The sequence below is a fragment of the Sceloporus occidentalis genome, unplaced genomic scaffold (assembly GCF_023333645.1).
Source record: "Sceloporus occidentalis isolate IW3139 unplaced genomic scaffold, rSceOcc1.0.p SCAF_523, whole genome shotgun sequence".
Lineage (NCBI taxonomy): Eukaryota > Metazoa > Chordata > Lepidosauria > Squamata > Phrynosomatidae > Sceloporus > Sceloporus occidentalis.
Window position 1 is genome coordinate 87,634 of NW_028317503.1, and position 13,548 is coordinate 101,181.

At 39.6% G+C, this 13,548-nt stretch overlaps 1 protein-coding gene across 1 annotated transcript; it reads left to right on the forward strand.

The window, feature by feature from the left end:
* Positions 1-9,394: 9,394 nt before the first annotated feature.
* LOC149271422 (G protein-coupled receptor 4-like) lies at positions 9,395-10,066 on the forward strand. The gene has a single exon (XM_089507438.1). The coding sequence runs from the start codon at positions 9,395-9,397 to the stop codon at positions 10,064-10,066; it is 672 nt and encodes a 223-aa protein (XP_089363564.1).
* Positions 10,067-13,548: the final 3,482 nt, after the last annotated feature.

The following is a 13,548-nucleotide window of genomic DNA, read 5'->3' on the forward strand; positions in this document are numbered from 1 at the left end:
TCGATTATTTTACACACACAACTGATAACTGCTACCAGATTTAATATTAACCGGCTGCCACCACTGATAAGATAATGCTAGTAGGGATTTAGGCTGTAGATAAAAGTTTAACCCTTCTGCCAACTGGAGCCAGCAAGATTTAACCCTGTTAGCGCAAAAAATGGTTAAAAGAATGCGCGAATGGATCACAATGGTGGTTTTTATCTAAGGATCGTTAGTACGGACGTTTCTGTGCCACAATGTACAGGTGGCGTGACCCCTGAAGGGAGTCTGTAAGCTTAATCGAGTAACACTCGTTCCAGAGTTACATGGAGGGCGGCTGAAGAAGTGACCTGGTGGTCTATACCTACACTTTCATTAGCTGCAGGAACATTTAAGTTGTGTGAACATTTTCATATATTGGTCTATATAGTAAAGTCCGTTGGGTTCTCGATAAAATCAAGCAAAAGCTCCTTTAAAAAGCAGTTTCTCCATTAGATTTCCTGGACGGGGTCAGCACTTTGGGAGAGCGAAGTTCATAGATGAAAGTAAATATCCGCAGAGAAATGATTATTTTGGCAGTAGGATCTGGGAGATCTGTGAATATGTGTTTTAGTCAATAAATTATTCTAGTTTTTGCACTTTATTTGCAGTTTCGTGAATGTTATTTTGTTTTATGATGTGTTACGGTATATCCCCCTCTTCCTTCCATTCTGCGGATGATGACGGACTACAACTCCTATGATGCCCTGGAAGCCTTTTGAAGCCTTTTGAATACATAAATTCAAGGGATATGACAAGACATGAATTGACAGACTAAGACAAACCGATACATTTGGTGGAGAGAGCTAAAATGGTGAACTAAGATGATACTATAATCTTATTCGAAATGATATCCAATAATTCCCACATAACGGGAAGCCAGTTGTGACCTTTCCCCGAGATCCTCGGCTTTGCTGACTTATAAGACGTTTGCAAAAGTCAACAATTCAAGGTATTGAGATTGCGTAGATTGAAGCCGTAACAAAGGTGACGGATGACAATGCGACACGGGGGCTCTTAGTAACCTTTATACGCGTTTTACTTATTATTACAGAATGACTTTCATTTTCATGGAAGGCTCCGGCGCTCGAAGGTTTGTGAAAGACGCCAGAATACAGTAGCGGAACAACGCGCGTTAATTAGTTTGAATTGTTTATGTGACCCGCGATCCGGCAGATTAAGGTAATGTGACGTCAGAAGAGCCGCCCTCTCTGAATTATCGTGTTAAGAACGTTACAATTTGAATAAACACCAACCCAGCGGCGTCTGAGCTGCAACGCGGATCTCACAGGTTTAATTAGCGTTTATAACGCATGGCAGAGGCCGGCGGCCTGCGCAAGGTGTTTGTATTCGCGGGACGCGTTTCGCCTGCGCGTGGAATAGAAAGTGCTCCAGTACACAAATCATTGCACGTGTAACCACAAATTAGCGGTTCACTTTTAATGAGGGGGTTTCACATGTTCAGCCCATCTCCAGGGATTGATTCGCTGTTATTACCCCCCCCCGGTGCGATATGTGCTTTTATTAAAGCCCTGCCAGATCTTCTGTGCGCTAAATAAACCGATCCAATGGCTTTGCAGGTTAAAACAAACCAAATGCATGTGTCTTCTACCCTGTTTCTAGGAATTTTATCTCCCTGGTTCTCTGCCCTGTTAAGTTACTGATAAGCAGCCTTTGTAAGTGTGGGGGAGGGAAAGGGAGAGGCGTTTGGGACAGGACTTTGCCTGGGTAATGCTGGGTTTGCCTGTCTTAGCTTCAGAGAGATAATATAGTCCCGTATTAAAAACATCACAATCTGAAAGTATGTTCAATAAATAAACGTATTAATACCAGAAGCTGTCGTGGAGACGGTTTACTTCCAGGTCTGGCGTGGATATAAAAATGTAAAAAATAATCCGGGGGTAATAATCGTCTGTCCGCACGTGGGTTTCGTTTTTGTAGAACCCTTGGGCAAAAAATATTGACAGGTACAAAAGCTATTCCCAAAATGTGAAAATGCAGAGAAAATTTGTAATTATTGATTTAAATCATTTTATATTCTTTCCCTTTGGCTATTAAGTACTCTTTCGTAACCGGTTTCATGCCTCGTTTAATTTTGGGGGCAATCTATTTAAATCTTAAAGCGCTTGGTTGCCAAGAAGAGGACATCTGATGCGTGTATAATTACCAGACGTACCACGCTTTTGTAAGGAAGCCCATGCCTTGTAAGCTTCTAACGTAATCAGCCACGTCCACGCTAATGTTCTCGCTTATGGTCGGTAAACGCGCTTATCCTGCCCTCATTAGTGGACGTATCCTTTATAATCACTTGTCATTGTCAATATGGAGCTTTATCAGCTAAAGTCAATAATTCTACCCCTATGGATCGGGGAGGCGATTTTGTTGTAAAGGAGACACAATGACATTTTCCAGGGTATGGAAGCGAACCATTGAAATGATGGAGATGGCTACTCATTGCACGGTGATTATCAGATAGTTTCTTAACAACTTGGGAGGACTTGGAGGACTGAAAGAACAATATTTTACAGCAATTGGTGTGTTTTTCAGCAGAAATAGCCTCGCTTTGTCCTAGTAGGTTGAGTTTCACATGTAGAAGGTTCTCAGTGTCTCCTTGACCAAGCCTGGGACTCGGGGGAGACCAGAGGCGCATGTCTGCTCTTTTAATTGTATTTGGACGTTTCACTGGTGAGTTGGAACCTAAAATTGTAGCAGGTATGGCTTACAGGTCAACTGAGGCTTTGATGCCATAATGTCCTTTGGACCTCTCTTGGCCCTATAGGTCTATATAGTTATTAATAATTATTAATCTCATTTGTAAATATAATTTGGTGTTCTGTTCCCTTGTTACATCTCTGTACTTGGACCATTTCAGCCAATGGCATGTCTTTTATAGCGTGATCCATGCCAATCAGCAGTAGAATTAAGGGTCGTATCTGGATCTCTGGTTACCTAACATCCAAACCTATGGACCCGCCACCAACTTCTTCTTAATAAATAACGATATGTAAGAGCTTAAAATATTTCCTCTGATTTACCAGGACTTTACGTCTCCCGCCACGTTCTTTCTCAGCACCATGTGGTCTCCTGGAGATCGAGTCTCGCCTAACAAATGGTTCAATGTTTCCGGCTTCTCCGGTGACTACTCCAACTGTTCGCTCGAAGGAACGTGGCACGCCACGCTTTTTGTTATCACGTACGGTGTGAGTATCGTTGTCGGCGTGCCTGCAAATCTCATGGCACTTTGTGGAATCTGCCATCTCGTGAAATCCCGGGTCCTCCATTCGGTTTATCTCCTGAATCTTGTTAGGGATATTAATGGGACAAAATAGGCAAAACCAATATTTTATCACATACGCAAAATAACGACGCTACCAAATATTGTAGTACCACATCCACAATATTAATTTAAGGAGATACCCTATATTTTATCTCCGATCCTAAATTCTTTCAGATCGCCGAAAATTATAATTCAAATTAGATAGATATCACAAAAATAATCAATCAAAAATATTATTTATTGTGAATACAATTTATCAAATCTATATATGGGTCACACAGTGCATGATATAAAACACAAAATTCTTAAAACATGTCAAAATGAATCAATTCAAATACAGTATATTATCGATAGTTATCAATATAAGTTACTACTTTATAAGTAACACACAATTAATTTCCATCCCACTCAGCAACCAAAAATTGATAATAATCAGGGCAGTAATAAAGATATCACTATCTCTCTAATATTAGTTCAACTAATATAACAAATTAAAAATAATATAATTGTGTCTAAGAGTATTAGTGAAGTTCTTAATAGATGCAAATAATGTCAAACTTCATCTATAGGTAAAAATACCTTTTCATTATTGTTATTATCACGGGTTATAAGCTGCAGTCTCACAAGCCGTCATATACAATAATGCAATATAGTACTTCCCAGAAACAGGGAATTCTATACGAAGAAGACAAAATTCATCTCTATTCAGAATAATAAAACAATTATAATTACCACCACTTGTTGCTGTTATCCCACCGGTCCTTGTAGAAATTAATCCAGGTTCAGTGGCAAGAAATTAAGTGGAAAAAATATAACTGTCTACCAGTTATATAGGTTATAACTCAAAGTAACTCCAAGAGTGAAATATGGTGCCAGAATCTTAAGATTCCCAGTCTCTGGGGAAAATTTGGTGAATAAATCCGTCAGGTCTGTCTGTTTCAGGGTGCGATTTTTTTTTAAGGTCCCTCTCTTTTTTTATTAAAGACATAAGCTTTTAAAGACAGGGCTTATTATCATAGCCTCCACCTTTTGATTGGAATTCTCCAATCATAACGGTGGGTTTTACCCATTATAATTAGAATTTCTACTCATATTTACACCGTTGTAATTTCTTACTTTACCTGTGAGAGACGCTCTGGTCTAAGAATTAACTTAAAACCATTACATATGTGTTTGGAATTTATCCTTGGTCACCCTTATCGCTAGGTGTTACCTCCTAGATAGTAACTCAGGACTTGGTAGACTTACCATGTATCCCCCATACGAATTTACGTTCCCAAGGATATGCAGCGTCTACTCCTTAACTTTCTCATGGAAAATAACATTAATTGTATCATACTTACTGAAACATCTATATACATGAATACTTCTTTGTTCTCAATTATAGAGAGAACAAGGACAAAAAGAAATAATCACTATATGATTAAGTAAAATAAAATGGCTCTGACTCCATTTTGTTTTCATGTAAAATACAGAATATGTGGAATACATGTTTTCTATCATAAAATATCTGACATAATCCCCCCTTTAGATTATGACAAAGCAAAATCCAGTTTGCTTTAGAATGATCTAAACAAACGTCAGATGGTATATTAACGACTTCAAATCATGTTGTCCGACATGGGACGTGCAGGGGTATAATGCACGGATTGGAACACTTTTGCTCCTGAAAGAGAAGTCATTAATGAAAACTTTACAGTAAGAATAATTAGCCATATACAAACTGTTACAATCATCAAACCAAGAATGATGTCGTTGTAATATGCCCAATCCACATTGTGTATGATATTGGTATCTTGTTCTGTGTACTTATAAGCATCGACAGAAATATTATTCTTCCTGATAGACATCTGTATCGTATGGTTAGGCTTATGGTCAAGCAGATATTGGAGATCAGGATTAATGGGAATATCAAGATTTTGAAACGCATCAACCATTTGAACTTCCCCTTCCCAAACATCGGTACCAGCAGGATACAAAGTAACAGTGCCTACAGTAATACGCGAGTCTTGGGGTACCTTGATGAGTGACACTGGAGATGGCAAGGCTATCACCTTATTAGTCACCTGATCTCTCCGAAATATACTCATGTTTTTGTACAGAGTACTGACCAACCATCTATCTTTTACCAAGATAGCATGTACTGGGGCATTATCACCAGTTTTTGTCATAGTTACTTGACACTTTTCAGAACCGTGCTTAATATATTCAATTCCACATAAGGCATTGGTAGAATCGTATATAAAAGGATTCCCGTCACACTGAAAATTATTGTCCTTAAATTTGACACATTCTGTCAAAATAGGTATTGAATACCAATCTGGTACCCATGGTTGAAAAGCCAACACAGCAGGGGTTTGGATCTTGACATGTATCTCATCCTTCCATGTTCCAACATTATGTATGGTTTTCAACTGAAAAATGTTTCGTGGGGTAACATACGGGATTGATAATAAGAAACATATTTCCATTCTCTCTGGATCAATGTAAAGAGGAAGAGCACTTCCCATTTCATAGGCCAGATTTAGTTGCATGGGTTCCACGGTATTGCCATCGACTTTTGTAATCATTTTACGAACGATATCATCTGCAACAAAATATAAAGGGATGTGTCCTCTGGTTAAATCAGTCATTCCAGATTGCACTTCGTCCAAAAATGAAGTCGTGTGGAATATTATCGGGTCGTGCACAAACAAAAGTTCACGTTTGAATTGTTCATGACTTTGGTGCAGATTAATGGAGTGAGAGATTAATTTGGAATGCATATTCGTGGTTACAATGGTATCATTTACCATAACCATTAAGTCGACTAGATACTCTCTTTGTCGTTCCATTTCCCGATGAATAGCATTGATTTCTCCTTTTAAGCCTCGAATTTCGTTCTCCAAAGTTTGAACGGAAACAGAGTTTGCGGCAGACATACCGGTTGCAACGACTGCACCTATGGCTGTACATACCAAGGCAACAATTAAGGCAACAAGGAATCTTTTAGCTCGATGATTCATTGTAATGGAGCTAAAAGATTCCTTGTTGCCTTAATTGTTGCCTTGGTATGTACAGCCATAGGTGCAGTCGTTGCAACCGGTATGTCTGCCGCAAACTCTGTTTCCGTTCAAACTTTGGAGAACGAAATTCGAGGCTTAAAAGGAGAAATCAATGCTATTCATCGGGAAATGGAACGACAAAGAGAGTATCTAGTCGACTTAATGGTTATGGTAAATGATACCATTGTAACCACGAATATGCATTCCAAATTAATCTCTCACTCCATTAATCTGCACCAAAGTCATGAACAATTCAAACGTGAACTTTTGTTTGTGCACGACCCGATAATATTCCACACGACTTCATTTTTGGACGAAGTGCAATCTGGAATGACTGATTTAACCAGAGGACACATCCCTTTATATTTTGTTGCAGATGATATCGTTCGTAAAATGATTACAAAAGTCGATGGCAATACCGTGGAACCCATGCAACTAAATCTGGCCTATGAAATGGGAAGTGCTCTTCCTCTTTACATTGATCCAGAGAGAATGGAAATATGTTTCTTATTATCAATCCCGTATGTTACCCCACGAAACATTTTTCAGTTGAAAACCATACATAATGTTGGAACATGGAAGGATGAGATACATGTCAAGATCCAAACCCCTGCTGTGTTGGCTTTTCAACCATGGGTACCAGATTGGTATTCAATACCTATTTTGACAGAATGTGTCAAATTTAAGGACAATAATTTTCAGTGTGACGGGAATCCTTTTATATACGATTCTACCAATGCCTTATGTGGAATTGAATATATTAAGCACGGTTCTGAAAAGTGTCAAGTAACTATGACAAAAACTGGTGATAATGCCCCAGTACATGCTATCTTGGTAAAAGATAGATGGTTGGTCAGTACTCTGTACAAAAACATGAGTATATTTCGGAGAGATCAGGTGACTAATAAGGTGATAGCCTTGCCATCTCCAGTGTCACTCATCAAGGTACCCCAAGACTCGCGTATTACTGTAGGCACTGTTACTTTGTATCCTGCTGGTACCGATGTTTGGGAAGGGGAAGTTCAAATGGTTGATGCGTTTCAAAATCTTGATATTCCCATTAATCCTGATCTCCAATATCTGCTTGACCATAAGCCTAACCATACGATACAGATGTCTATCAGGAAGAATAATATTTCTGTCGATGCTTATAAGTACACAGAACAAGATACCAATATCATACACAATGTGGATTGGGCATATTACAACGACATCATTCTTGGTTTGATGATTGTAACAGTTTGTATATGGCTAATTATTCTTACTGTAAAGTTTTCATTAATGACTTCTCTTTCAGGAGCAAAAGTGTTCCAATCCGTGCATTATACCCCTGCACGTCCCATGTCGGACAACATGATTTGAAGTCGTTAATATACCATCTGACGTTTGTTTAGATCATTCTAAAGCAAACTGGATTTTGCTTTGTCATAATCTAAAGGGGGGATTATGTCAGATATTAAACAGGAGATCCTGAGTTCGAATCTCAGCAGTGCCTCCAATTATGTTAGGGATATTAATGAGACAAAATAGGCAAAACCAATATTTTATCACATACGCAAAATAACGACGCTACCAAATATTGTAGTACCACATCCACAATATTAATTTAAGGAGATACCCTATATTTTATCTCCGATCCTAAATTCTTTCAGATCGCCGAAAATTATAATTCAAATTAGATAGATATCACGAAGATAATCAATCAAAAATATTATTTATTGTGAATACAATTTATCAAATCTATATATGGGTCACACAGTGCATGATATAAAACACAAAATTCTTAAAACATGTCAAAATGAATCAATTCAAATACAGTATATTATCGATAGTTATCAATATAAGTTACTACTTTATAAGTAACACACAATTAATTTCCATCCCACTCAGCAACCAAAAATTGATAATAATCAGGGCAGTAATAAAGATATCACTATCTCTCTAATATTAGTTCAACTAATATAACAAATTAAAAATAATATAATTGTGTCTAAGAGTATTAGTGAAGTTCCTAATAGATGCAAATAATGTCAAACTTCATCTATAGGTAAAAATACCTTTTCATTATTGTTATTATCACGGGTTATAAGCTGCAGTCTCACAAGCCGTCATATACAATAATGCAATATAGTACTTCCCAGAAACAGGGAATTCTATACGAAGAAGACAAAATTCATCTCTATTCAGAATAATAAAACAATTATAATTACCACCACTTGTTGCTGTTATCCCACCGGTCCTTGTAGAAATTAATCCAGGTTCAGTGGCAAGAAATTAAGTGGAAAAAATATAACTGTCTACCAGTTATATAGGTTAGAACTCAAAGTAACTCCAAGAGTGAAATATGGTGCCAGAATCTTAAGATTCCAATTCTCTGGGGTAAATTTGGTGAATAAGTCCGTCCGGGTCTGTCTGTTTCAGGGTGCCATCTTTTTAAGGTCCCCCTCTTTTTTTATTAAAGACATAAGCTTTTAAAGACAGGGCTTATTATCATAGCCTCCACCTTTTGATTGGAATTCTCCAATCATAACGGTGGGTTTTACCCATTATAATTAGAATTTCTACTCATATTTACACCGTTGTAATTTCTTACTTTACCTGTGAGAGACGCTCTGGTCTAAGAATTAACTTAAAACCATTACATATGTGTTTGGAATTTATCCTTGGTCACCCTTATCGCTAGGTGTTACCTCCTAGATAGTAACTCAGGACTTGGTAGACTTACCATGTATCCCCCATACGAATTTACGTTCCCAAGGATATGCAGCGTCTACTCCTTAACTTTCTCATGGAAAATAACATTAATTGTATCATACTTACTGAAACATCTATATACATGAATACTTCTTTGTTCTCAATTATAGAGAGAACAAGGACAAAAAGAAATAATCACTATATGATTAAGTAAAATAAAATGGCTCTGACTCCATTTTGTTTTCATGTAAAATACAGAATATGTGGAATACATGTTTTCTATCATAAAATATCTGACAATCTCACCATCGCCGACCTGCTCTTCTTATCGATCTTGCCTTTATGGATCTTATACTTCATGAGAGACCATCGCTGGGTTCTAAGTACCTCGGCGTGCAAAGCCAGCGGGACCCTGTACTTCATCAACATGTATGCCAGCGTTTACTTTTTGTGTTGCATAGCGGTCGAACGGTGTCTGGCCATCGCGTATCCCCTGAAATTCCAGACTCTGAGAACCGCAAGATGCTATGTTGGCGTCAGCCTAGTCGGGTGGCTGGTTATCATTATGTGCCAGGTCCCCATCATCGTGTCGGCGGAGTTTGCCTATTCCCACCTCTGCTACCAGGGCTACGTGAAAACCCGGTCGCACGCCGTAGTCACTTGTGCCGCTTCTGTGTTTGGCTTCTTGTGTCCCTCGTTCCTCCTGTTATTTTGTTACCACGCCTCGATTCGGGGAATCGAACACTCTTCGGTAGCGCGGACTGACGCCTTCTGGATAAAATCCATGTTGCTCGCATGCTTACTGACTTTTCTCTCCTGCTTTGGACCTTATCACTGTATATCTTTAGTTCACGCAGTTCACGTGATTATTTACGGTCCCGACTGTGACTTTGTGCTGACAATCCACTCGTACTACAGGATCAGCGTCGCCATCACGAGTCTGAACACCATCCTCGACCCTCTGCTGTACGTCTATTTCTGCAAGGATTTATCTAAGCATCTGGAAAAACTCTGCCGTTGCGGACGTTAAACAGACTGGCTGTCAGAGAAACAACTTGGCCAGACCATAAGGGGACCGGCTGAAGGAAGAGGGCACGTTAATAAAAAGCTGATTATAATGATGATTAAATAGCAAGATTTTTTAATAAAGGAAATGATTTAATATAATAGATCCTCGTCTGTCTCTGTGTTCGACCTGTTCCTTATATTCTGTTCTTCTCATGGTGATTTATTTAGCAATCAGTCTCTTTTCTACTAGAAATATGGTTATTTGAAGACCTTAGGGATAAAACGTTCGTACCGAGTCTTGCTGTTTTATTCCCGGTACATTCTGGGAAGCAGAGGTTTTAGACTGATGGAAGATAAGTGGAGTAGAAGAAACAAATGTTTAAAGACGTTGCCTTACCCCTGGGGATGTGGCGTTAATGCGAACACAATATGCAAGGACACAAGACAAATACAGCAAGCAAGGGGGTGTCTAAAATGGCAAACAGGGCGATTCCCACACGTATCTGTCTTTTTATGCATCAGTATGTTACAATGATGGGTGTCCCCTAATATTTAAAATGTTTAGCTTTCTGGTTATATATGGGTCCAGGGGGGAGCAAAGGGACAATTGCCCCTCGAGATGGTAAAAGTTGTTCACAAAGGACTGGTCTGACCTGGTTGTGTGAGCATGAATGCGTATGTGTGAGCATGAATGCGTATGTGTGAGCATGAATGCGTATGTGTGAGCATGAATGCGTATGTGTGAGCCTGAGGCAACAGCAAATGGCCGGAAACTGGAATTGGCGAATGGTAGGTATTCCGGTGGCGGAAGAGCAGAGCCCAACAGTGGAAGAGATGACAACAGCTGAGCGCAGTGGATAATGGAACTGGTAGCACTAATGAATTAACAGACAGCAGGAACTCTTTTGGTAAGTGAGTGAACAGTAGCTGACTGCAGGAATTCTGGAACCAGTAGCAGCAGGAGTAACAGGCAGGCAAGATATAATCAGGGTCAGTAAACCGTGGTTTAAACAGCATTGCAAGCAGAATCAATATCCAGGAACAAAGTCTGAGTCAGAAACCTTGTCAAGCAAAGGACCATAGGATGCAGGGATGGGAAGCAATGGGTCCAAGGGTCAGGTGAGGCAGGGACGCGCTAGGAGGGGTTAACAGGGCAGATTTAAAGAAAATACCAGCATTAAGTTGTGTTTTGTTGTTTTGAAAAATGTACGGTGTGCGTCCCCAATGTGTTTTTGAGACGTTTTCCTTTTAATAAAACCGTTACTGTAACAGTTCTGTCTCAGCTCTGTGTTGCCAGTCTCGCTGTGGCCTGAGGGGGGCAGTGTGGCGCCTTGTTTTCCACTTTTTGGGGATTAGTTTGTAGTGATGAGAAGTTCGGATCATTTCGACTCGTTCATTGAAATGATCCGATTCATGATCCGAATCTTCAGATCACTCAGTGTGACTCACAGGAGTTACTGTTTCCCAGTTCCTCCCTGCAGGCACACTATTGATTGGCCCCGCCCCTTTCATTACACTCAGTGAACCCTCCTGCCTGCCTGCCTGCCTGCCTGCCTACTCTGTTGATGTCACTGAAGGCAGAGAGTCGTTCAAAGATCCAAATCTTACAGGCATCCGGATCTTACAGGGATTCGAATCGTTCAGAGAATATCACTGACACCATACTTTTATAAATAAATACATTAATAATCTTCACTGACCCCAGGATTTAGATTCCCCTCAGTTTGCCCCCCCTTACCTCTAAATGCACCTTAAGTTTACCTTAACTTTATTAAATTAACCCTCAGTCATCAGCATTAAATTAACCCTAAAGACCCCATTAACCATAACTGCCCCTAAACACCCCATCAACCAAAACTGCCCCTAAATTAACACTAAAGACCCCATCAACCATTCCAATTTATTAGGTAATTTATCTGGAGTACATGCAATTAATTTAGGGGCCATTATGGTTAATGGGGTATCTAGGGTTAATTTAGGGGCAGTTATGGTTCATGGGGTCTTTAGGGTTAATTTTAGGGGCAGTTATGGTTGATGGGGTGTTTAGGGTTAATTTAGGGGCAGTTATGTTAATGTGGTCTTTAGGGTTCATTTAGGGGCAGTTATGGGTGATGGGGTGTTTAGGGTTAATTTAGGGGCAGTTATGGCAGTTAATTTAATTAATTTAATAAAGTTAACTTAAGGTGCGGTTAGAGGTAAGGGGGTCAAACTGAGGGGAATCTAAATCCTGGGGGCAGTGAAGATTATTAATGTATTTATTTATAGAAGTATGGTGTCAGTGATATTCTCTGTAAGATTTGAATCCCTGTAAGATCCGGATCCCTGTAAGATTCAAATCTTTATATCATTTGAATCTTTGGACTCTCTGAGTCATCGTTCCTCTGTGAATTAATGAGCTGTATCCTGATCCCAGATTCTTTGAGAGCTGTGCAGATTACGCCCTCTAGGATCAGGTTACAACTGCATGATTCAGACTGAACTGTTACAAATGAATCGTTCATGATCTGGACGTCACTATAAGTAGTTTGATCTTCAAACTAGCAACAGGAAGAGAGTCGGATCGCTGCGTATATAAAGTCAGAAGAAAGGGAAAGAGGACAGAAGGAGGAAAAGGTAGGCGGTTAAAAAGTTTATGAGTTAAGGGGGGAGATCACAAACCGGACTGCCCAGCGAGGGGACGACGGGGCGGCTGTCTGCTTCGGGAGAGGCCGGTTTGTAGACGTCGCAGTAAATAGCGAGAAAGGGGGGAGGGGATAGATAGTGAGAGGGGGTACATAGTGAGAAAGGGGGAATATAGTGGGAAGGGGCAGATGAGGAGAGGGGGTAGTGTGAATACGTACGAGAATGAATAAATTGTGTGGATGAATTGCTTGAATGATTTGTGAGACTGCATTAATGAATATGTGTAAATGATTCGTGTGAATGAGTGAGTAACTGTGTAAGTGTTTGTGTCTTTGGGGAAATGCAAAGATGGTACATGAAGGGTGGGCTGTTTCCCGACAAAGATGTCTTACACTGGGCTGTTCGGGGACAAAGTTGGCTCAGGCTGGGATGTAATGTGTGTGTAATATGGGTGCTGATCAGGTTCTATGTGGGCAATGTGGACGCCAGGGCTGGATTTGGGGTGTGCAACCTGTGATCTATGCTTTAATTTAGGGGGGTATTTATAACTTTAATGCTGAGTTTATATGTGAATTCCAATTGATTTATACCTGCAAAGCTGGGTGTGTGTATCTGGTACGCTCTGTTTCCATACATTATTATTGTATACCTACAAATAGAGGGTTTGTATGTCTGATTCTGTTTATTTGATCTATACCTTCAATGCTGAGTTGACATGTGATTTTCAATTGATGTATACCTGCAAAGCTTGTTTTTTGTTGTTGATTCTGTTGATCTATACCTGCTATGCTATGTTTCCATACGTCATTTATGCATACCTGCAAATATAGGGTTTGTATGTGATCTATACATGCAAGTGCTGTTTATACGTGTTTGATCTAT

Coding starts and splice junctions, on each gene's coding strand:
- LOC149271422 (XM_089507438.1), top strand. CDS start 9,395: ATGAGAGACCATCGCTGGGTTCTAAGTACCTCGGCGTGCAAAGCCAGC.